Here is an 18844-nt window from a genome sequence, read left to right as displayed (position 1 = left end):
TTTTCCATCCTAGCAGAGCTTTTCCATCCTAGCAGAGCTTTTCCATCCTAGCAGAGCTTTTCCATCCTAGCAGAGCTTTTCCATCCTAGCAGAGCTTTTCCATCCTAGCAGAGCTTTTCCATTCTAGCAGAGCTTTTCCATTCTAGCAGAGCTTTTCCATCCTAGCAGAGCTTTTCCATCCTAGCAGAGCTTTTCCATTCTAGCAGAGCTTTTCCATCCTAGCAGAGCTTTTCCATTCTAGCAGAGCTTTTCCATTCTAGGAGAGCTTTTCCATCCTAGCAGAGCTTTTCCATTCTAGCAGAGCTTTTCCATCCTAGCAGAGCTTTTCCATTCTAGCAGAGCTTTTCCATTCTAGCAGAGCTTTTCCATCCTAGCAGTGCTTTTCCATTCTAGCAGTGCTTTTCCATTCTAGCAGAGCTTTTCCATCCTAGCAGAGCTTTTCCATTCTAGCAGTGCTTTTCCATTCTAGCAGAGGTTTTCCATTCTAGCAGAGCTTTTCCATCCTAGCAGAGCTTTTCCATCCTAGCAGAGTTTTTCCATTCTAGCAGTGCTTTTCCATTCTAGCAGAGCTTTTCCATTCTAGCAGAGCTTTTCCATTCTAGGAGAGCTTTTCCATCCTAGCAGAGCTTTTCCATTCTAGCAGAGCTTTTCCATTCTAGGAGAGCTTTTCCATCCTAGCAGAGCTTTTCCATTCTAGCAGAGCTTTTCCATCCTAGCAGAGCTTTTCCATCCTAGCAGAGCTTTTCCATCCTAGCAGAGCTTTTCCATTCTAGCAGAGCTTTTCCATCCTAGCAGAGCTTTTCTATGATAGCAGAGCTTTTCCATTCTAGCAGTGCTTATCCATCCTAGCAGAGCTTTTCCATTCTAGCAGAGCTTTTCCATTCTAGCAGTGCTTATCCATCCTAGCAGGGGTTTTCCATTCTAGCAGAGTTTTCCACCCTAGCAGAGCTTTTCTATTATAGCAGAGCTTTTCCATTCTAGCAGAGCTTTTCCATCCTAGCAGAGATTTTCCATCCTAGCAGAGCTTTTCCATCCTAGCAGAGCTTTTCCATTCTAGCAGAGCTTTTCCATCCTAGCAGAGCTTTTCCATCCTAGCAGAGCTTTTCCATTCTAGCAGAGCTTTTCCATCCTAGCAGAGCTTTTCCATCCTAGCAGAGCTTTTCCATTCTAGCAGAGCTTTTCCATCCTAGCAGAGCTTTTCCATCCTAGCAGAGCTTTTCCATCCTAGCAGAGCTTTTCCATTCTAGCAGAGCTTTTCCATCCTAGCAGAGCTTTTCCATCCTAGCAGAGCTTTTCCATCCTAGCAGAGCTTTTCCATTATAGCAGAGCTTTTCCATCCTAGCAGAGCTTTTCCATCCTAGCAGAGCTTTTCCATTCTAGCAGAGCTTTTCCATTCTAGCAGAGCTTTTCCATCCTAGCAGAGCTTTTCCATTCTAGCAGAGCTTTTCCATCCTAGCAGAGCTTTTCCATCCTAGCAGAGCTTTTCCATTCTAGCAGAGCTTTTCCATCCTAGCAGAGCTTTTCCATTCTAGCAGAGCTTTTCCATTCTAGCAGAGCTTTTCCATCCTAGCAGAGCTTTTCCATCCTAGCAGAGCTTTTCCATTCTAGCAGAGCTTTTCCATCCTAGCAGAGCTTTTCCATCCTAGCAGAGCTGTTCCATCCTAGCAGAGCTTTTCCATCCTAGCAGAGCTTTTCCATCCTAGCAGAGCTTTTCCATTCTAGCAGAGCTTTTCCATCCTAGCAGAGCTTTTCCATCCTAGCAGAGCTTTTCCATCCTAGCAGAGCTTTTCTATCCTAGCAGAGCTTTTCCATTCTAGCAGAGCTTTTCCATCCTAGCAGAGCTTTTCCATTCTAGCAGAGCTTTTCCATCCTAGCAGAGCTTTTCCATTCTAGCAGTGCTTTTCCATTCTAGCAGAGCTTTTCCATTCTAGCAGAGCTTTTCCATCCTAGCAGAGCTTTTCCATCCTAGCAGAGCTTTTCCATTCTAGCAGTGCTTTTCCATCCTAGCAGAGCTTTTCCATTCTAGCAGAGCTTTTCCATCCTAGCAGAGCTTTTCCATTCTAGCAGAGCTTTTCCATCCTAGCAGAGCTTTTCCATCCTAGCAGAGCTTTTCAATTCTAGCAGAGCTTTTCTATTCTAGTAGAGCTTTTCCATTCTAGGAGAGCTTTTCCATCCTAGCAGAGCTTTTCCATTCTAGCAGAGCTTTTCCATCCTAGCAGAGCTTTTCCATCCTAGCAGAGCTTTTCCATCCTAGCAGAGCTTTTCCATTCTAGCAGAGCTTTTCCATCCTAGCAGAGCTTTTCCATCCTAGCAGAGCTTTCCCATTCTAGCAGAGCTTTTCCACTCTAGGAGACCTTTTCCATCCTAGCAGTGCTTTTCCATTCTAGCAGAGCTTTTCCATCCTAGCAGAGCTTTTCCATCCTAGCAGAGCTTTTCCATTCTATCAGAGCTTTTCCATCCTAGCAGAGCTTTTCCATCCTAGCAGTGGTTTTCCATCCTAGCAGAGCTTTTCCATTCTAGCAGAGCTTTTCTATTATAGCAGAGCTTTTCCATCCTAGCAGAGCTTTTCCATCCTAGCAGAGCTTTTCCATTCTAGCAGAGCTTTTCCATCCTAGCAGAGCTTTTCCATTCTAGCAGAGCTTTTCCATTCTAGCAGAGCTTTTCCATCCTAGCAGAGCTTTTCCATCCTAGCAGAGCTTTTCCATTCTAGCAGAGCTTTTCCATCCTAGCAGAGCTTTTCCATCCTAGCAGAGCTTTTCCATCCTAGCAGAGCTTTTCCATCCTAGCAGAGCTTTTCCATTCTAGCAGAGCTTTTCCATCCTAGCAGAGCTTTTCCATTCTAGCAGTGCTTTTCCATTCTAGCAGAGCTTTTCCATCCTAGCAGAGCTTTTCCATCCTAGCAGAGCTTTTCCATCCTAGCAGAGCTTTTCCATCCTAGCAGAGGTTTTCCATTCTAGCAGAGCTTTTCCATCCTTGCAGAGCTTTTCCATCCTAGCAGAGCTTTTCTATCCTAGCAATGCTTTTCCATTCTAGCAGTGCTTTTCCATTCTAGCAGAACTTTTCCATTCTAGGAGAGCCTTTCCATTCTAGCAGAGCTTTTCCATCCTAGGAGAGCTTTTCCATCCTAGCAGTGCTTTTCCATTCTAGCACAGCTTTTCCATTCTAGCAGAGCTTTTCCATCCTAGCAGAGCTTTTCCATCCTAGCAGAGGTTTTCCATTCTAGCAGAGCTTTTCCATTCTAGCAGAGCTTTTCCATTCTAGCAGAGCTTTTCCATCATAGCAGATCTTTTCCATCCTAGCAGAGCTTTTCCATTCTAGCAGAGCTTTTCCATTCTAGCAGAGCTTTTCCATCCTAGCAGAGCTTTTCCATCCTAGCAGAGGTTTTCCATTCTAGCAGAGCTTTTCCATCCTAGCAGAGCTTTTCCATCCTAGCAGAGCTTTTCCATTCTAGCAGAGCTTTTCCATCTAGCAGAGCTTTTCCATCCTAGCAGAGCTTTTCCATTCTAGCAGAGCTTTTCCATTCTAGCAGAGCTTTTCCATCCTAGCAGAGCTTTTCCATCCTAGCAGAGCTTTTCCATCCTAGCAGAGCTTTTCCATCCTAGCAGAGCTTTTCCATCCTAGCAGAGCTTTTCCATCCTAGCAGAGCTTTTCCATTCTAGCAGAGCTTTTCCATTATAGCAGAGCTTTTCCATCCTAGCAGAGCTTTTCCATTCTAGCAGAGCTTTTCCATCCTAGCAGAGCTTTTCCATCCTAGCAGAGCTTTTCCATTCTAGCAGAGCTTTTCCATTCTAGCAGAGCTTTTCCATCCTAGCAGAGCTTTTCTATTATAGCAGAGCTTTTCCATCCTAGCAGTGCTTTTCCATCCTAGCAGAGCTTTTCCATCCTAGCAGAGCTTTTCCATTCTAGCAGAGCTTTTCCATCCTAGCAGAGCTTTTCCATCCTAGCAGAGCTTTTCTATCCTAGCAGAGCTTTTCCATTCTAGCAGAGCTTTTCCATTCTAGCAGAGCTTTTCCATTCTAGCAGAGCTTTTCCATTCTAGCAGAGCTTTTCCATCCTAGCAGAGCTTTTCCATCCTAGCAGAGCTTTTCCATCCTAGCAGAGCTTTTCCATTCTAGCAGTGCTTTTCCATCCTAGCAGAGGTTTTCCATTCTAGCAGAGCTTTTCCATCCTAGCAGAGCTTTTCCATCCTAGCAGAGCTTTTCCATCCTAGCAGAGCTTTTCCATTCTAGCAGAGCTTTTCCATCCTAGCAGAGCTTTTCCATCCTAGCAGAGCTTTTCCATTCTAGCAGAGCTTTTCCATCCTAGCAGAGCTTTTCCATCCTAGCAGAGCTTTTCCATCCTAGCAGAGCTTTTCCATCCTAGCAGAGCTTTTCCATTCTAGCAGAGCTTTTCCATCCTAGCAGAGCTTTTCCATCCTAGCAGAGCTTTTCCATTCTAGCAGAGCTTTTCCATCCTAGCAGAGCTTTTCCATCCTAGCAGAGCTTTTCCATCCTAGCAGATCTTTTCCATCCTAGCAGAGCTTTTCCATTCTAGCAGAGCTTTTCCATCCTAGCAGATCTTTTCCATCCTAGCAGAGCTTTTCCATCCTAGCAGAGCTTTTCCATCCTAGCAGAGCTTTTCCATTCTAGCAGAGCTTTTCCATCCTAGCAGAGCTTTTCCATCCTAGCAGAGCTTTTCCATCCTAGCAGAGCTTTTCCATTCTAGCAGAGCTTTTCCATTCTAGCAGAGCTTTTCCATCCTAGCAGAGCTTTTCCATCCTAGCAGAGCTTTTCCATTCTAGCAGAGCTTTTCCATTCTAGCAGAGCTTTTCCATCCTAGCAGAGCTTTTCCATTCTAGCAGAGCTTTTCCATTCTAGCAGAGCTTTTCCATCCTAGCAGAGCTTTTCCATCCTAGCAGAGCTTTTCCATCCTAGCAGAGCTTTTCCATTCTAGCAGAGCTTTTCCATCCTAGCAGAGCTTTTCCATTCTAGCAGAGCTTTTCCATTCTAGCAGAGCTTTTCCATCCTAGCAGAGCTTTTCTATTATAGCAGAGCTTTTCCATCCTAGCAGAGCTTTTCCATCCTAGCAGAGCTTTTCCATCCTAGCAGAGCTTTTCCATTCTAGCAGAGCTTTTCCATCCTAGCAGAGCTTTTCCATGCTAGCAGAGCTTTTCCATCCTAGCAGAGCTTTTCCATTCTAGCAGAGCTTTTCCATTCTAGCAGAGCTTTTCCATCCTAGCAGAGCTTTTCCATTCTAGCAGAGCTTTTCCATCCTAGCAGAGCTTTTCCATCCTAGCAGAGCTTTTCCATTCTAGCAGAGCTTTTCCATCCTAGCAGAGCTTTTCCATCCTAGCAGAGCTTTTCCATCCTAGCAGAGCTTTTCCATTCTAGCAGAGCTTTTCCATCCTAGCAGAGCTTTTCCATCCTAGCAGAGCTTTTCCATTCTAGCAGAGCTTTTCCATTCTAGCAGAGCTTTTCCATCCTAGCAGAGCTTTTCCATTCTAGCAGAGCTTTTCCATCCTAGCAGAGCTTTTCCATCCTAGCAGAACTTTTCCATTCTAGCAGAGCTTTTCCATTCTAGCAGAGCTTTTCCATCCTAGCAGAGCTTTTCCATCCTAGCAGTGCTTTTCCATTCTAGCAGAGCTTTTCCATCCTAGCAGAGCTTTTCCATTCTAGCAGAGCTTTTCCATCCTAGCAGAGCTTTTCCATCCTAGTAGTGCTTTTCCATCCTAGCAGAGCTTTTCCATTCTAGCAGAGCTTTTCCATCCTAGCAGAGCTTTTCCATCCTAGCAGAGCTTTTCCATTCTAGCAGAGCTTTTCCATCCTAGCAGAGCTTTTCCATCCTAGCAGAGCTTTTCCATCCTAGCAGAGCTTTTCCATCCTAGCAGAGCTTTTCCATCCTAGCAGAGCTTTTCCATCCTAGCAGAGCTTTTCCATTCTAGCAGAGCTTTTCCATTCTAGCAGAGCTTTTCCATTCTAGCAGAGCTTTTCCATCCTAGCAGAGCTTTTCCATCCTAGCAGAGCTTTTCCATTCTAGCAGAGCTTTTCCATCCTAGCAGAGCTTTTCCATTCTAGCAGAGCTTTTCCATTCTAGCAGAGCTTTTCCATTCTAGCAGAGCTTTTCCATCCTAGCAGAGCTTTTCCATTCTAGCAGAGCTTTTCCATCCTAGCAGAGCTTTTCCATTCTAGCAGAGCTTTTCCATCCTAGCAGAGCTTTTCCATCCTAGCAGAGCTTTTCCATTCTAGCAGAGCTTTTCCATCCTAGCAGAGCTTTTCCATCCTAGCAGAGCTTTTCCATCCTAGCAGAGCTTTTCCATCCTAGCAGAGCTTTTCCATTCTAGCAGAGCTTTTCCATCCTAGCAGAGCTTTTCCATCCTAGCAGAGGTTTTCCATTCTAGCAGAGCTTTTCCATTCTAGCAGAGCTTTTCCATCCTAGCAGAGCTTTTCCATCCTAGCAGAGCTTTTCCATCCTAGCAGAGGTTTTCCATTCTAGCAGAGCTTTTCCATTCTAGCAGAGCTTTTCCATCCTAGCAGAGCTTTTCCATTCTAGCAGAGCTTTTCCATCCTAGCAGAGCTTTTCCATCCTAGCAGAGGTTTTCCATGCTAGCAGAGCTTTTCTATTATAGCAGAGCTTTTCCATCCTAGCAGAGCTTTTCCATCCTAGCAGAGCTTTTCCATCCTAGCAGAGCTTTTCCATCCTAGCAGAGCTTTTCCATTCTAGCAGAGCTTTTCCATTCTAGCAGAGCTTTTCCATCCTAGCAGAGCTTTTCCATTCTAGCAGAGCTTTTCCATTCTAGCAGAGCTTTTCCATCCTAGCAGAGCTTTTCCATCCTAGCAGAGCTTTTCCATTCTAGCAGAGCTTTTCCATCCTAGCAGAGCTTTTCCATCCTAGCAGAGCTTTTCCATTCTAGCAGAGCTTTTCCATCCTAGCAGAGCTTTTCCATCCTAGCAGAGCTTTTCCATCCTAGCAGAGCTTTTCCATTCTAGCAGAGCTTTTCCATCCTAGCAGAGCTTTTCCATCCTAGCAGAGCTTTTCCATTCTAGCAGAGCTTTTCCATTCTAGCAGAGCTTTTCCATACTAGCAGAGCTTTTCCATCCTAGCAGAGCTTTTCTATTCTAGCAGAGCTTTTCTATTCTAGCAGAGCTTTTCCATCCTAGCAGAGCTTTTCCATCCTAGCAGAGCTTTTCTATTCTAGCAGAGCTTTTCCATTCTAGCAGAGCTTTTCCATACTATCAGAGCTTTTCCATTCTAGCAGAGCTTTTCCATACTAGCAGAGCTTTTCCATTCTAGCAGAGCTTTTCCATTCTAGCAGAGCTTTTCCATCCTAGCAGAATTTTTCCATCCTAGCAGAGGTTTTCCATCCTAGCAGAGCTTTTGCATTCTAGCAGAGCTCTGGAGACAGACTGAGAGAGTTGGGACTGTTCAGTTTGTAGAGGAGAAGGCTCTGAGGAGACCTTCTTGTGGCCTTCCTGGATCTGAAGGGGGTACAAGGAAGCTGGGGAGGAACTTTTTAGGTTGTCAGGGAGTGATAGGACTGGGGGGAATGGAGTAAAACTAGGAATGGGTAGATTCAGATTGGATGTTAGGAAGAAGTTCTTCCCTATGAGGGTGGTGAGATACTGCAAGAGGTTGCCCAGGGAGGTGGTGGAAGCCTCATCCCTGGAGGTTTTGAAGGCCAGGCTTGATGTAGCTCTGGACAACCTGCTGTAGTGTGAGGTGTCCCTGCCTATGGCAGGGGGGTTGGAACTGTTTGATCCTTGAGGCCCCTTCCAACCCTTACAATTCTATGATTCTATGATCTAAACAGTGTCCTAGTTTAGAGAGGGACAGATGCTCTGTTGCCCCAAAAGGAGCAAAAGAATGATGCTCACACAAAGGGATTGGATAGGCATGGAAAGTTTAAAGGGAGAAGCAATTAACAGACTACAAGAACTGCAAAGCATTAGTGATGAGCATGTCCTAAGCATACAAAGTCCCTTTGCACCACACCAAAAAAAACCAATCCCAACGCTTCCCTTCTTCCGACCTGGGGTACACCCAAAACCCCCAGGGATCTTTCTTCCTCCCCCCTGTTGCTCGGCTGGTTTCAGGCTGGCCAGGCCTGAAACTGTCCCCCCATCTCTTCTTATCCTGGCATTAAGCCTAAACAGGCCAAAGAGGCTGAGAGACTCCCCCACTGTTACCCAATAAGAAAGCATCTCCCATGGGAGCAGAGAGGGAAGAAAAAGACAGACAACGACTTTGCAACCAGATTGGTAAGGCTGCAGGATTGATGGGCAGCAATCCACTATTGCCTGTGCCCACCCACTGGGCTGGACACTGGAGGTGCAGCTCTGTGGCTTCAGTTTAGGAGGTACCCAGCCTAAACTGCCACAAACAGTCATTGGCTGAGCATTCCAAAACTTCTTACAGCCATGAAGAAAACACCTGGTGTCTGTTATCTGTCTGTTCTCTGTCCCAGCACTTCCCAAGGCCTCATCTTAATGTTTCTTTATCAGCATGCTCTGTTTCAGGCTGAGAAGTGCTGAACTCTTTTTCTTCAGTCCCCACAGCAGACCGTTGGCATTGGATTCTAGCAGTGAGGCTTAAAGAAGTGCAGTGACACAGAGGGGTGTTTAAAAACCACCAGGTGCCAGGCTGCAGTTCTTTGGACAGATTTTCCCCTGGCCCATTTGCAGTGACAGCAGCTTGGGTCCCAGCAGAAAAACACCAGACAGACTGAATTTTGTTTTGAGTACTGACTCTTAAACATTTCTATCTCCCCAATAGAATAAGAGTGTTTAGAATAATCGTGTTTAGAATAATCATTAATTTTCTTTCTTACATCCAGTTGTGATTTATTTACATTCTTTTATTTTTCTGCTCAAACTCTGTGAAAAGCAATTAAAGGCATGGCCTTAAAACCATCATAGCATATAGCAATCCACACCCTGGTCTCTCATCCCTCCCTAACTGTATTTTGGTTTGCTTTCCTGCTGCAGGAAATTCCCTTTTATCACATCTGGAGTGGGTGCCAGAGGAACCTTCACTGCACCTTCACGCTGGAAAGGTTCAGCCTGAACACGGTGGAGCTGGTATGCAAACTCTGTGTGAGGCAGGTTGAAGGAGAAGGGCAGATCTTCCAGCTCAACTGCTCTGTCTCAGAGGTAAATGACATCAGTGCACTTCTCTCTCTCTGACTGCAGGAATGTGGGAGAGCTGAGGAGGTACATCCTTTCCCCTTGCTACCTGTTTAGTGCTTCTCCTTTTCCTTCTGACTGCTGGCATGGATATAAGGGATGGATTAATTCATTGTTTGTATGATGTTCAATTTCTGTTAGTTCCTTTCACCTGGAAGGGAGCATCCCTCCTTCCAGGCAGGGCAACTGTGGTCTCCCTTCTAGTGCCTGTGTGGAGGACCTCTTTGCCTACCACTCTCCAACCAATCTTGTGATGAACATCACGGTCCTGTTTCCTGGCAGTGCACAAGACCAGCATGCCCAACACTTCCCTGGAGAGGGAGGAAGGAGAATAGGAAAATGGCATTGCCATATGTCTGCATAAGCTCCCTTCTGATCTCATGTAATAACTGCTGTGGGAGCAGGAATGTCAGATGGTCTCGTTGAAATAGGCATTTCTCCTCACATTTTGCTACTGCTGTTGCCTTCAACAATTTTTCTTTTGATGGCTGACATTTTCCAGCACAAAAAAATGACCCTAAGTTTTGAAACACCCTTGCTGATGCTTCAGGTCACCCAGAGAACTTTTGCCCTTTGGGGCAGATGAGCTTAGAGCTGAGACCAAGCAACCTGTTCAGGTGTGAAGTGGCAGTACCTCCAGGGAGTGTGCTGGTGGCTTTTGTGCCTTGTCCCCCCAGCAGCTATGAAGAGCAAGCAGCAGTTGCTGATGACTGACTTGGGGAAGGGCTGGAAGACCACAGACAAAAGTTACTTGTGCTCTAGGGCTCTGATGGTGTGCATCATTACCCACAACATCTGCTTGGTTATTGGGTATAAAGTTACATATTCAGCTGGGGACTGCACAGCATTAAAGACAGATGGTAAAACAAGTATCATAAACAATTATTGTAATAAGTGCTGCATTGAGGTAATCTCTAATTTAACCTCACAGAGAAGAGAAAGGACTAAGAATAACTTTAATGAAATGCAAGTATACACTATAATCATCTTCAGCTGCGTGTGTGTAATAGGGCCTGGTAATGGATTCAGAGGGAACAGGATAATATTCTTGTCTTGTGCTGTGATCCCATCCATCATGGATGAATAGAAGAAAGGAATAATGCCACTGCTATCAAGGCTGCCCCTACTGCAAAATTGGTTGACACATGGTGATGTTTCTGAGCCCAAATGAGGGGAAGGAGCATCTTGGGCTGTTAAGGGCTGGCAATAGGCTTCTGTCAACTTTGCTACTAGAAGAAATACCTAAAACTCAGCTGGTCTGATGACAGAAAGTACCTGGAAATATAATAACTGCATACTGAAAACCAATTTGTATGCCTCTCGAGTCATAAGGAAGGGGTTGTTGTGATAAAGAGATCAGATCAGGTATCAGGAAACCACAGAATCACACAGAGTCACAGAATTAATCAGGTTGGAAAAGACCTCAGAGATCATCAAGTCCAACCTGTCACCCAACACCATCTAATCAACTAAACCATGGCTCCAAGTGCCTCATCCAGTCTGGTTTTAAACACTTCCAGGGATGGTGACTCCACCACCTCCCTGGGCAGCACATCCCAATGGCCAATCTCTCCTTCTGGGAAGAATTTCTTCCTAACATCCACGCCAAACCCCTCCTGGCACAGCTTGAGACTGTGTCCTCTTGTTCTGTCACTGTTGCCCGAGAGCAGAGCCCAACCCCCACCTGGCTCCAACCTCCCTTCAGGGAGTTGTAGACAGCAATGAGGTCTCCCCTGAGCCTCCTCTTCTCCAGGCTAAACACCCCCAGCTCCCTCAGCCTCTCCTCACAGGGCTGTGCTCCAGACCCCTCCCCAGCTTTGTTGCCCTTCTCTGGACACGTTCCAGCATCTCAACATCTTTCTTAAACTGAGGGTCCCAGAACTGGACAGAGGACTCAAGGTGTGGTCTAACCAGTGCTGAGTACAGGGCAGGATGACTTCCCTTAGCTGTGGTTCCTCACACTTTCTTCTGGTGACTAACTAGGTCATGTAAGGGTCTGTTTTGGTCTGCCCTTCAGCACCTTGTTGTGCCTAAGCAAACCCAACCATCCAAGCTGACTAACTACCCTTGTTCTAGCAGCTACTGAACCCTTCTTTAATAGTCATGAGGTCTTGGGTGACAGGTTGGACTTTGATGATCCTTGAGGTCTTTTCCAACCTTATCGATTCTGTGATTCTTTCTACCTATCCAGGGGTGTTAAATCCTTGCAGGCCAGGAAGAGATAAAATCCTTGCCCAGAAGAGCTAACCACTTGTTATTCTCAGTGGGACATATTACAGCTGTGTCCTGGGGAGCCTGTGGTCCTAGGGACCACATCAGAAAGCATCAACTCCTATACCTGCAGAGGACAGGCTGGCTGTGGAGGTGATTTCCCCCTTGAAACCTTGCTGCCACCACCTTTAAGCTCAGTGCTGGTCTTTGGGAGGTGGGTGACAGCCACCCCTCTGCTCTGAGTGCACACATTCCATCTGTCTCCAGCACAGAGTTAAAGCCCTGTGAAAATGAGGGGTCAGATTGTGCCTGGGGTGATATTAACCATCTCTCTGTGGCTTCAGAGGGCATAGATGCTGCTAAAGAGATGTCAGCAGTGGAGTCTGGTGCTGCTGTCTCTGGCTGGGGGGACAGGAAGGGGCTCCTGCTGCATTCTGCTTAAGTCATAGCAATTTGCTATGCTCTACAATGAGTCCAAGTGCCTGTTATTTCCAGTGAGTGGTTAATTAAGCTGGGCTTAATTTTGCCCAGCTATAGTAATCTTCACCCTAAAAAATAAAGAAAAGGAAAAGGAAAATAAGAAAAGGAAAAGGAAAATAAAAAAAGGAAAAGAAAAAAAGAAAAAGAAAAAGAAAAAGAAAAAGAAAAAGAAAAAGAAAAAGAAAAAGAAAAAGAAAAAGAAAAAGAAAAAGAAAAAGAAAGAAAAAGAAAAGGAAAAGGAAAAAGAAAAAGAAAAAGAAAAAGAAAGAAAGAAAAAGAAAAGGAAAAAGAAAAAGAAAGAAAGAAAAGGAAAAAGAAAAGGAAAAAGAAAAAGAAAAAGAAAGAAAGAAAAAGAAAGAAAGAAAAAGAAAAAGGAAAAAGAAAAAGAAAGAAAAAGAAAAAGGAAAAAGAAAAAAAAGAAAAAGAAAAAAAGAAAAAGAAAAAGAAAAAAAAACCCAATTTGCTGGCTACCCAAAGTCAGTTATACTTTTATATTTCAGGTGACTAACCTAAATGTGTGATTAGCAGAGGGCTGCTGCCCTTTAACACAAGTATCACAGAATCACAGAATGTATCTGGTTGGAAGAGACCTCAAAGAGCTCCAGTCCAACCTCTAGTCCAGTCCTGAGGGGTCAACCCTAAGCCATGTCCCTAAGCATCAGGTCCACACACCACTTGAACCCTGCCAGGGATGCTGACTCCAGCACTGCCCTAGGCAGACCATTCCAATGTTTGATAACTCTTTCAATAAAGAAACATTTCCTAATATCCAGCCTAAATCTCTCCTGGTGCAGCTTGTAACCATTTCCTCTGGTACTATCACTTGTCATCAAGAAGTGGCTGCCCCCTCCTTGCTCCAACCTCCCTTCAGGGAGTTGTAGAGGGCTGAGGTCTCCCTTCAGCCTTCTCTTCTCTAGACTGAACACCCCTAGCTCCCTCAGATGCTCCTTGTAGGTCATATGCTCCAGGCCCTTCTCCAGCCTCATTGCCCTTCTCTGGACATGCTCCAGCCCCTCAATGTCCTTCCTATAGTGAGGGGCCCAGAACTGAACACAATATTCAAGATGTGGCCTCAGCAGTGCTCAACACAGAGGGATGGGCACCCCCCCTGTCCCTGCTGCCCACCCTGGTTCTAATCCAAGCCAGGATGCCATTGGCTTCCTTGGCCACCTGGGCACTGCTGGCTCATATTCAATGTGGCAGTGAGTCTCAGAGGATGCACGTCAGCAGTCATCTTTGCACTCACTGATGAAACTGCTGTATTCCTTTATACTTTGCTTTCTTCCCAACCTCAGGAACCTACTGGCATTGATTACCCTCCTGTGGACTCTGCAGACACCATCACCACCATCGTTGGGCCCAGTGCTTTCAGCATCCCCCTCCCGATAAGGCAGAAGCTGTGCAGCAGCCTGGACGCCCCCCAGACCAGGGGCCACGACTGGCGGATGCTGGCTCACAAGCTCAAACTGGACAGGTGAGTGGGGCTGCTTCTGTGTGCTCAGTCAGCAGAGCCCCTTGGCAGGGATCTGCAAAGGGTCCTGGTGAAGGCAAGTGACAGCAGGTCACAGGCTCACAGGATGTTAGGGGTTGGAAGGGACCTTCGGAGGTCATCGAGTCCAACCCCCATGCCAGAGCAGGACCAGAGAATCGCAGTACATTAGAGGTTGGAAGGGACTTCCAGAGATCATCCAGTCCAGCCCCCCCCGCCCCTGCCAGAGCAGCATCACTTAGGGTAGTCTGCACAGGAATGCATCCAGGTGGGTTTGGAAAGTCTCCAGAGAAGGAGACTCCACAACCTCTCTGGGCAGCCTGCTCCAGGGCTCTGTCACTCTCACTCTAAAGAAGTTTCTCCTCATGTTGAGCTGAAACCTTCTCTGTTCAAGTTTGTCTCCATTGTTCCTTGGCTTATTCCTGTGCACCACCCAAAAGAGCCTGGCCCCCTCCCCTTGACCCCCAGCCCTCAGCTCTTGATAGACATTGATCAGATCCCCTCTCAGCCTTCTCTTCTCCAGACTAAACAGCCCCAGGGCTCTCAGGCTCTCTTCCCAGGGGAGATGCTCAAGTCCCCTAAGCATCCTCCTGGCTCTCCCTTGGACTCTCTGCAGCAGGTCTCTGTCTCTCTTGAACTGGGGAGCCCAGAACTGGATGCAACATTCCAGGTGTGCTCTCAGCAGGGCAGAGTAGAGGGGGGAGAAGAACCTCCCTAGACCTGCTGGCCACAGTTTTCCTCATAACCATAACCATATCCATAAGCATAGACAGACACCAGGGATGAGCACCAGCACTGGGGATAGGTTGAAATGGGGATTGGTTGAAATGAGAATAGGTTGAAATGAGGATAGGCTTAAATGGGGATTGGTTGAAATGGGGATAGGTTGAAATGAGGATAGGTTGAAATGGGGATAGGTTGAAATGGGGATAGGTTGAAATGAGGATAGGTTGAAATGGGAATTGGTTGAAATGGGGATAGGCTGAAATGGGGATAGGTTGAAATGGGGATTGGTTGAAATGGGGATAGGTTGAAATGGGGATATATTGAAATGGGGATAGGTTGAAATGGGGATAGGTTGAAATGGGTATTGGTTGAAATGGGGATAGGTTGAAATGGAGATAGGTTGAAATGAGGATTCGTTGAAATAGGGATTGGTTGAAATGGGGATTGGTTGAAATGGGGATAGCTTGAAATGAGGATAGGTTGAAATAGGGATTGGTTGAAATGGGGATAGGTTGAAATGAGTGTAGCTAAAACAAAACAAAAAAAATTAGTTTCCTTTTGGCTTGTTGCAGGTACCTAAATTATTTTGCTACAAAATCAAGTCCCACTGGGGTGATCCTGGATCTCTGGGAAGCCCAGAATTTCCCTGATGGCAACCTGAGCACGCTGGCGGCGGTGCTTGAAGAAATGGGCAGGCACGAGACCATCGTTTCTTTGGCAGCAGAAGGAAGCTATTGATGCAGCCTTGGTGTGAGCAGGAAGGACAGACACAGGGAGCAGCAATGCCCTCTGATGGCAGACAAGAATTGAAACGGAAACCCAGACCAATGAGCTACACCAGAGACGTTTCAGAGAAGAAAGCAAACGAATGAACGAAAGGGAGAACCCCCCCACCCCAGCCCTGCCCTTCACACCTGCTCTCCTTGTACAGCACCACAGGATCTGAAAGAAACCATGCAAAGTTGTACCTTGGAAAACCAGAAATCCACTCTTAATGCTCCTCTCTCGGCTTGGCTGTACGCTGCTTGGTACAGGATTTTACAGTTTCCTAGGAAACGCTTTTTATTGCTATCCAGATATATGGATAAACTTTCTTAACAATCCCAGTTTCTATGGATGTTGTTTACATCAAATTCTGGACAGGGGTAAGGAGACTGTCCATGGCTCTTTGTATTATTATTATTTTTGTTTGTTTGTTTAAAGCCATTCTAGACAAAGCCTATGGACAGTTGGTTGTGGCTCTTTCAGGATATTGGTTTCTGGCGAGTTCAGATTTTTGGCTACAATTCTGTACATCGATTGTCTCACAGTGATCCTCCTGTCATTGTTCTGTTTCCTAGACTTTCTTGTAAAAAAAAAATCAAAACAAACAACCACCCCCCCAAAACCCAAGGAAATCAGAGTTTAAGAGGTGTACATCTGGAAAGCAGATATTCAGGTGCTAAGCAGGAACTCCCGATCGAGTCCCACTGAGCCTGTGTGGGGAACAGCTGTAGGACAGTGGGGAACATAGGATCAGAGTTAATTCTCAACTCACAGTCTAGTAATGCCTTTTCCACCTCCAGGAGAGATGAGGGAGCTGGAAATGCAATTCAGAGTGGTTAGGGGAGAGGAGAAAAAAACAAGAGAGATGCAGAAAACAATTAAAAAGAGATAGATACAGGAAACAATTGAAAAGAGATACAGGAAACAATTGAGAAGAGATACAGAAAACAATTGAAAAGAGATACAGGAAACAATTGAAAAGAAGTTGCTATGATAATTATTTACTAATTATTTACTATCTAGTGCAAGGATGATGATGATGAGGATGCTACTTTATTTCTAATTGTGTCAGCAGCAGAATGAATCATGCCTGTTTTGATGGAACCTGTTGTCCCTTTCCTGAAGGTCTTCAGAGATGTGTCCCTCTAGATGCTGTCTTTCCCTTCTCCAGCCATTGTACTCTTCCTCCAAAGCCCTCTGCTAGCCCACCTGGGTTGCTCACCTCACGTTAGGGTTGCTGTGCTTCACAGAATCATAGAATTGTCAGGGTTGGAAGGGACCTCAAGGATCAGCCAGTTCCAAGCCCCCTGCCATGGGCAGGAACACCTCACACTACAGCAGGTTGCTCACAGCCACATCCAGCCTGGTTATAAAACCCCTCAGGGATGAGGCTTCCACCACCTCCCTGGGCAACCTGTTCCAGATGCAAAGGTGGAATAAACTAGTGATGCTTTGCTGAAGTCAGTGCTCTGCACCTCTAAAGGATCCCCCCTCCCTGGATGTGTTGCACCACCTTAGTGCCTCCAGTTTGCCATCCTGTCCTGAGGTGGCTGTGAACCAGTGACAGCCTCCCAGTTCAAATACATGGAGACCAGAAGCAAGCATGTGGAGGCACTGACATTAACCCCCTGAGCTGTGCACCCAGTGGGCCTCCCTATGCCTCGCTTTGCTTTGCTTTGGTGTGGGAGCCAATGGTTCCCACTAGCTTCCCATGGAGCTGCAGGCACTCACTCATACTGAAACCCATCACTGGCAGTGGTTAGGCTACTGGGAGTTCTCTGGTGGGTGATTTTTTTGTGGGGGTGATTTTTGGGTGGGTCATTTCTGTGTTTCTGTCATTTCTGGGTGAGATCAGCAGATCTCCACTGATACCTGAGGCTTGCTGCAGCCCAGGAAGGATCTGTGGTGTGGGGCGGTGTGGGCCGGTGTAGGGCGATGGAACAGTGAAGTCACAATCCTGTGTGCTGCAGCTTCCTGCCTTTGCTGAGCTCCCTCCACTGCCACTGGTGCAGATGGTGCAGATCCTTGCTGGCTGAGCAGTGGGACATTTGTCCTTCTCAGCTACTTCCCTCTTGGCCATTACAGGTGAAATGGGAACTTGGCAAAAGAAACGCATCCTGCTTCTGTCAGATGACATTGCAATCATTTTGTTTTTTGATGCTTAGTGAAAAGTCTGACTCTTTGCTACATGACAGTGCATAGAATCACAGCAGTTCTACTGCCAAGCTTCTCTGTCCTCTGCTTCTGCTGCAAAAGAAGCTTTCTTCCCCGGCCCTTCCACTCCAGGTTTCCAGCCAGCCAGGCCCTGGCTGCTGTGCCCACACGCCTGCATGTACCCACACACATATTCCTTCTCCATGTGCTTTCTGAGCCCTGCACTGCCTTCTTTTCTGTTGTGTTTTCAGGTTTGTTTTTCCCCAGGGCTTTCCAGATTGTGCTTTTAAAGGTAGCTTTGAAAATGTCACTGGGCAAAAATGAAAGCAAAATTTCATCTGACCTTTACCCCATTTTCCCATATAGGCTTGGGACTTTTGTTTGTTTGTTTTGAATTTCTCAGCTCCCAGACACCAGCAGGATTTGTACTGCTTCTCTCCTTCCCTGCAAGAGGTAATCAGGCAGTATGGAAAGCAGCATTTCAACCAGAGGCCAGAGATTCTAACTTTCTACATCGGTCTGCATTTTGCCTATGTAAGCCCCACCTTGTCTTAACGTGGAGATGCTAAGGACATCCTTTCAACACCCAACCTTATCTTCTTTTTCACCTTGGCCATCTGATGTCACCCACTGCAGTGATAACAGAAATCTTGCTTTCAGCTTCAGGAGGCTTCGATAGGGACTGCCAGCTCTGCCCTTTCCTTCCATTTTTAACTCACCTTAGAGCTCCAAAGTGGCTCTTAAATGACACATCTCAGTTTTATTTTCTTCTGTACCATCGTTAGGTGTATACCAGCTGCATTTGGTTGGTGATTTTGCATCCTTCCTGCATGTCCTTCCTGTGTAGCTTCTAGGGCAGGTGCAGAGATGAAGTGTCCTCTGGCTCCTTCCCTCTTCAGCTTGGTCTTTGTTAGGTTGCCCCAGCTGCTACTCCTTGCTCTCAGCTGTTCTAGGTGTGCAGCACATGCACCCCTCTCACTGGGGGCTTCCCAGAGAACGTCTCATAGCTACCTGTGTCGCTTTTGTCAGCTCTCTGAGGAGCATCCACAGAGAGGGGTGGAGGTCAAGAGCGTTCTTGCTGGTTAAGGCAGTGCCATCACTGTTGCTGGGAGTGGAATCTGATTTTCTTCCAGCCCATCTGCTCAAAAACTTTCCCTCACCAGCTGCAGTCATGGGCTGGATGGTTTCTTCACGCTCCTGCTGCATCTGAATCAGTCGTGACAGGGCAGGGGGAAGCAGGAACTGTCAGGGAAGTGGAAATTTCTTCCACAGAGCCACACCTCGACCCAGCAGCTCCACGCTCATGCTTCACAACTGCTGCCAGCGGCAGCTCCCGCCTCACCTGGCACGCCCACTGCATTTCGTTTGCCTTTTTTTTTATTTTACTGGGTTTTTTTTTTCCTTTTTTCGTTTTGTCTGGGGGTCCAGCAGCGACAGGGCATGAGGCTGGGCAGAGGGATTCCTAATCTGCTGCCCCAAGGAGAGAGGGTGGGCAGCAAGGATTCAATTTCGGTGGGCGAAAAGCCAGCGGCGCTCCCTTCGGCTTGGCTCGCGTGGGCACAGCGCCACCTGGTGGGGCTCGGCCGTGCCTGCAACCTGCGACAATCGCTCGGCAATAGGCTTCCCTGTGGGGCAGCAAACGGCAAATAAGTTCGGCAGGCAGAACCGACTTTTAAAAGTTACTGTTGCGTTTTATGTCAGGTAAGCACATCTGCTTTGGAAAAATAAAATTAAAAAAAAAAAAGAGAAAAAGAAAGAAAAAAAAGGCTGCAGGCTTCTTATCCTCCAGGTATTACTGCTTTTGAAAATGTTTATCCTTTTAGTCGTCACCTTTGGCTCTGTGCTGCAGCAGTTTTGCTGC

At 46.4% G+C, this 18844-nt stretch overlaps 1 protein-coding gene across 1 annotated transcript in view; it reads left to right on the top strand.

The window, feature by feature from the left end:
- Positions 1-14802, top strand: part of UNC5C (unc-5 netrin receptor C) — a 358875-nt gene extending 344073 nt beyond the window's left edge. Inside the window, exons 14-16 of the mRNA XM_054382839.1 lie at positions 8961-9125; positions 13145-13323; positions 14637-14802. Coding sequence (XP_054238814.1) covers positions 8961-9125; positions 13145-13323; positions 14637-14802 — 510 coding nt within the window. The remainder of the gene's footprint in view (positions 1-8960; positions 9126-13144; positions 13324-14636) is intronic.
- Positions 14803-18844: the final 4042 nt, after the last annotated feature.

Source organism: Indicator indicator, chromosome 8 (assembly GCF_027791375.1).
Source record: "Indicator indicator isolate 239-I01 chromosome 8, UM_Iind_1.1, whole genome shotgun sequence".
Classification (NCBI taxonomy): Eukaryota; Metazoa; Chordata; class Aves; order Piciformes; family Indicatoridae; genus Indicator; species Indicator indicator.
Note: the sequence above shows the minus strand (reverse complement) of the source record. Positions and strands in the feature narration are given on the sequence as shown.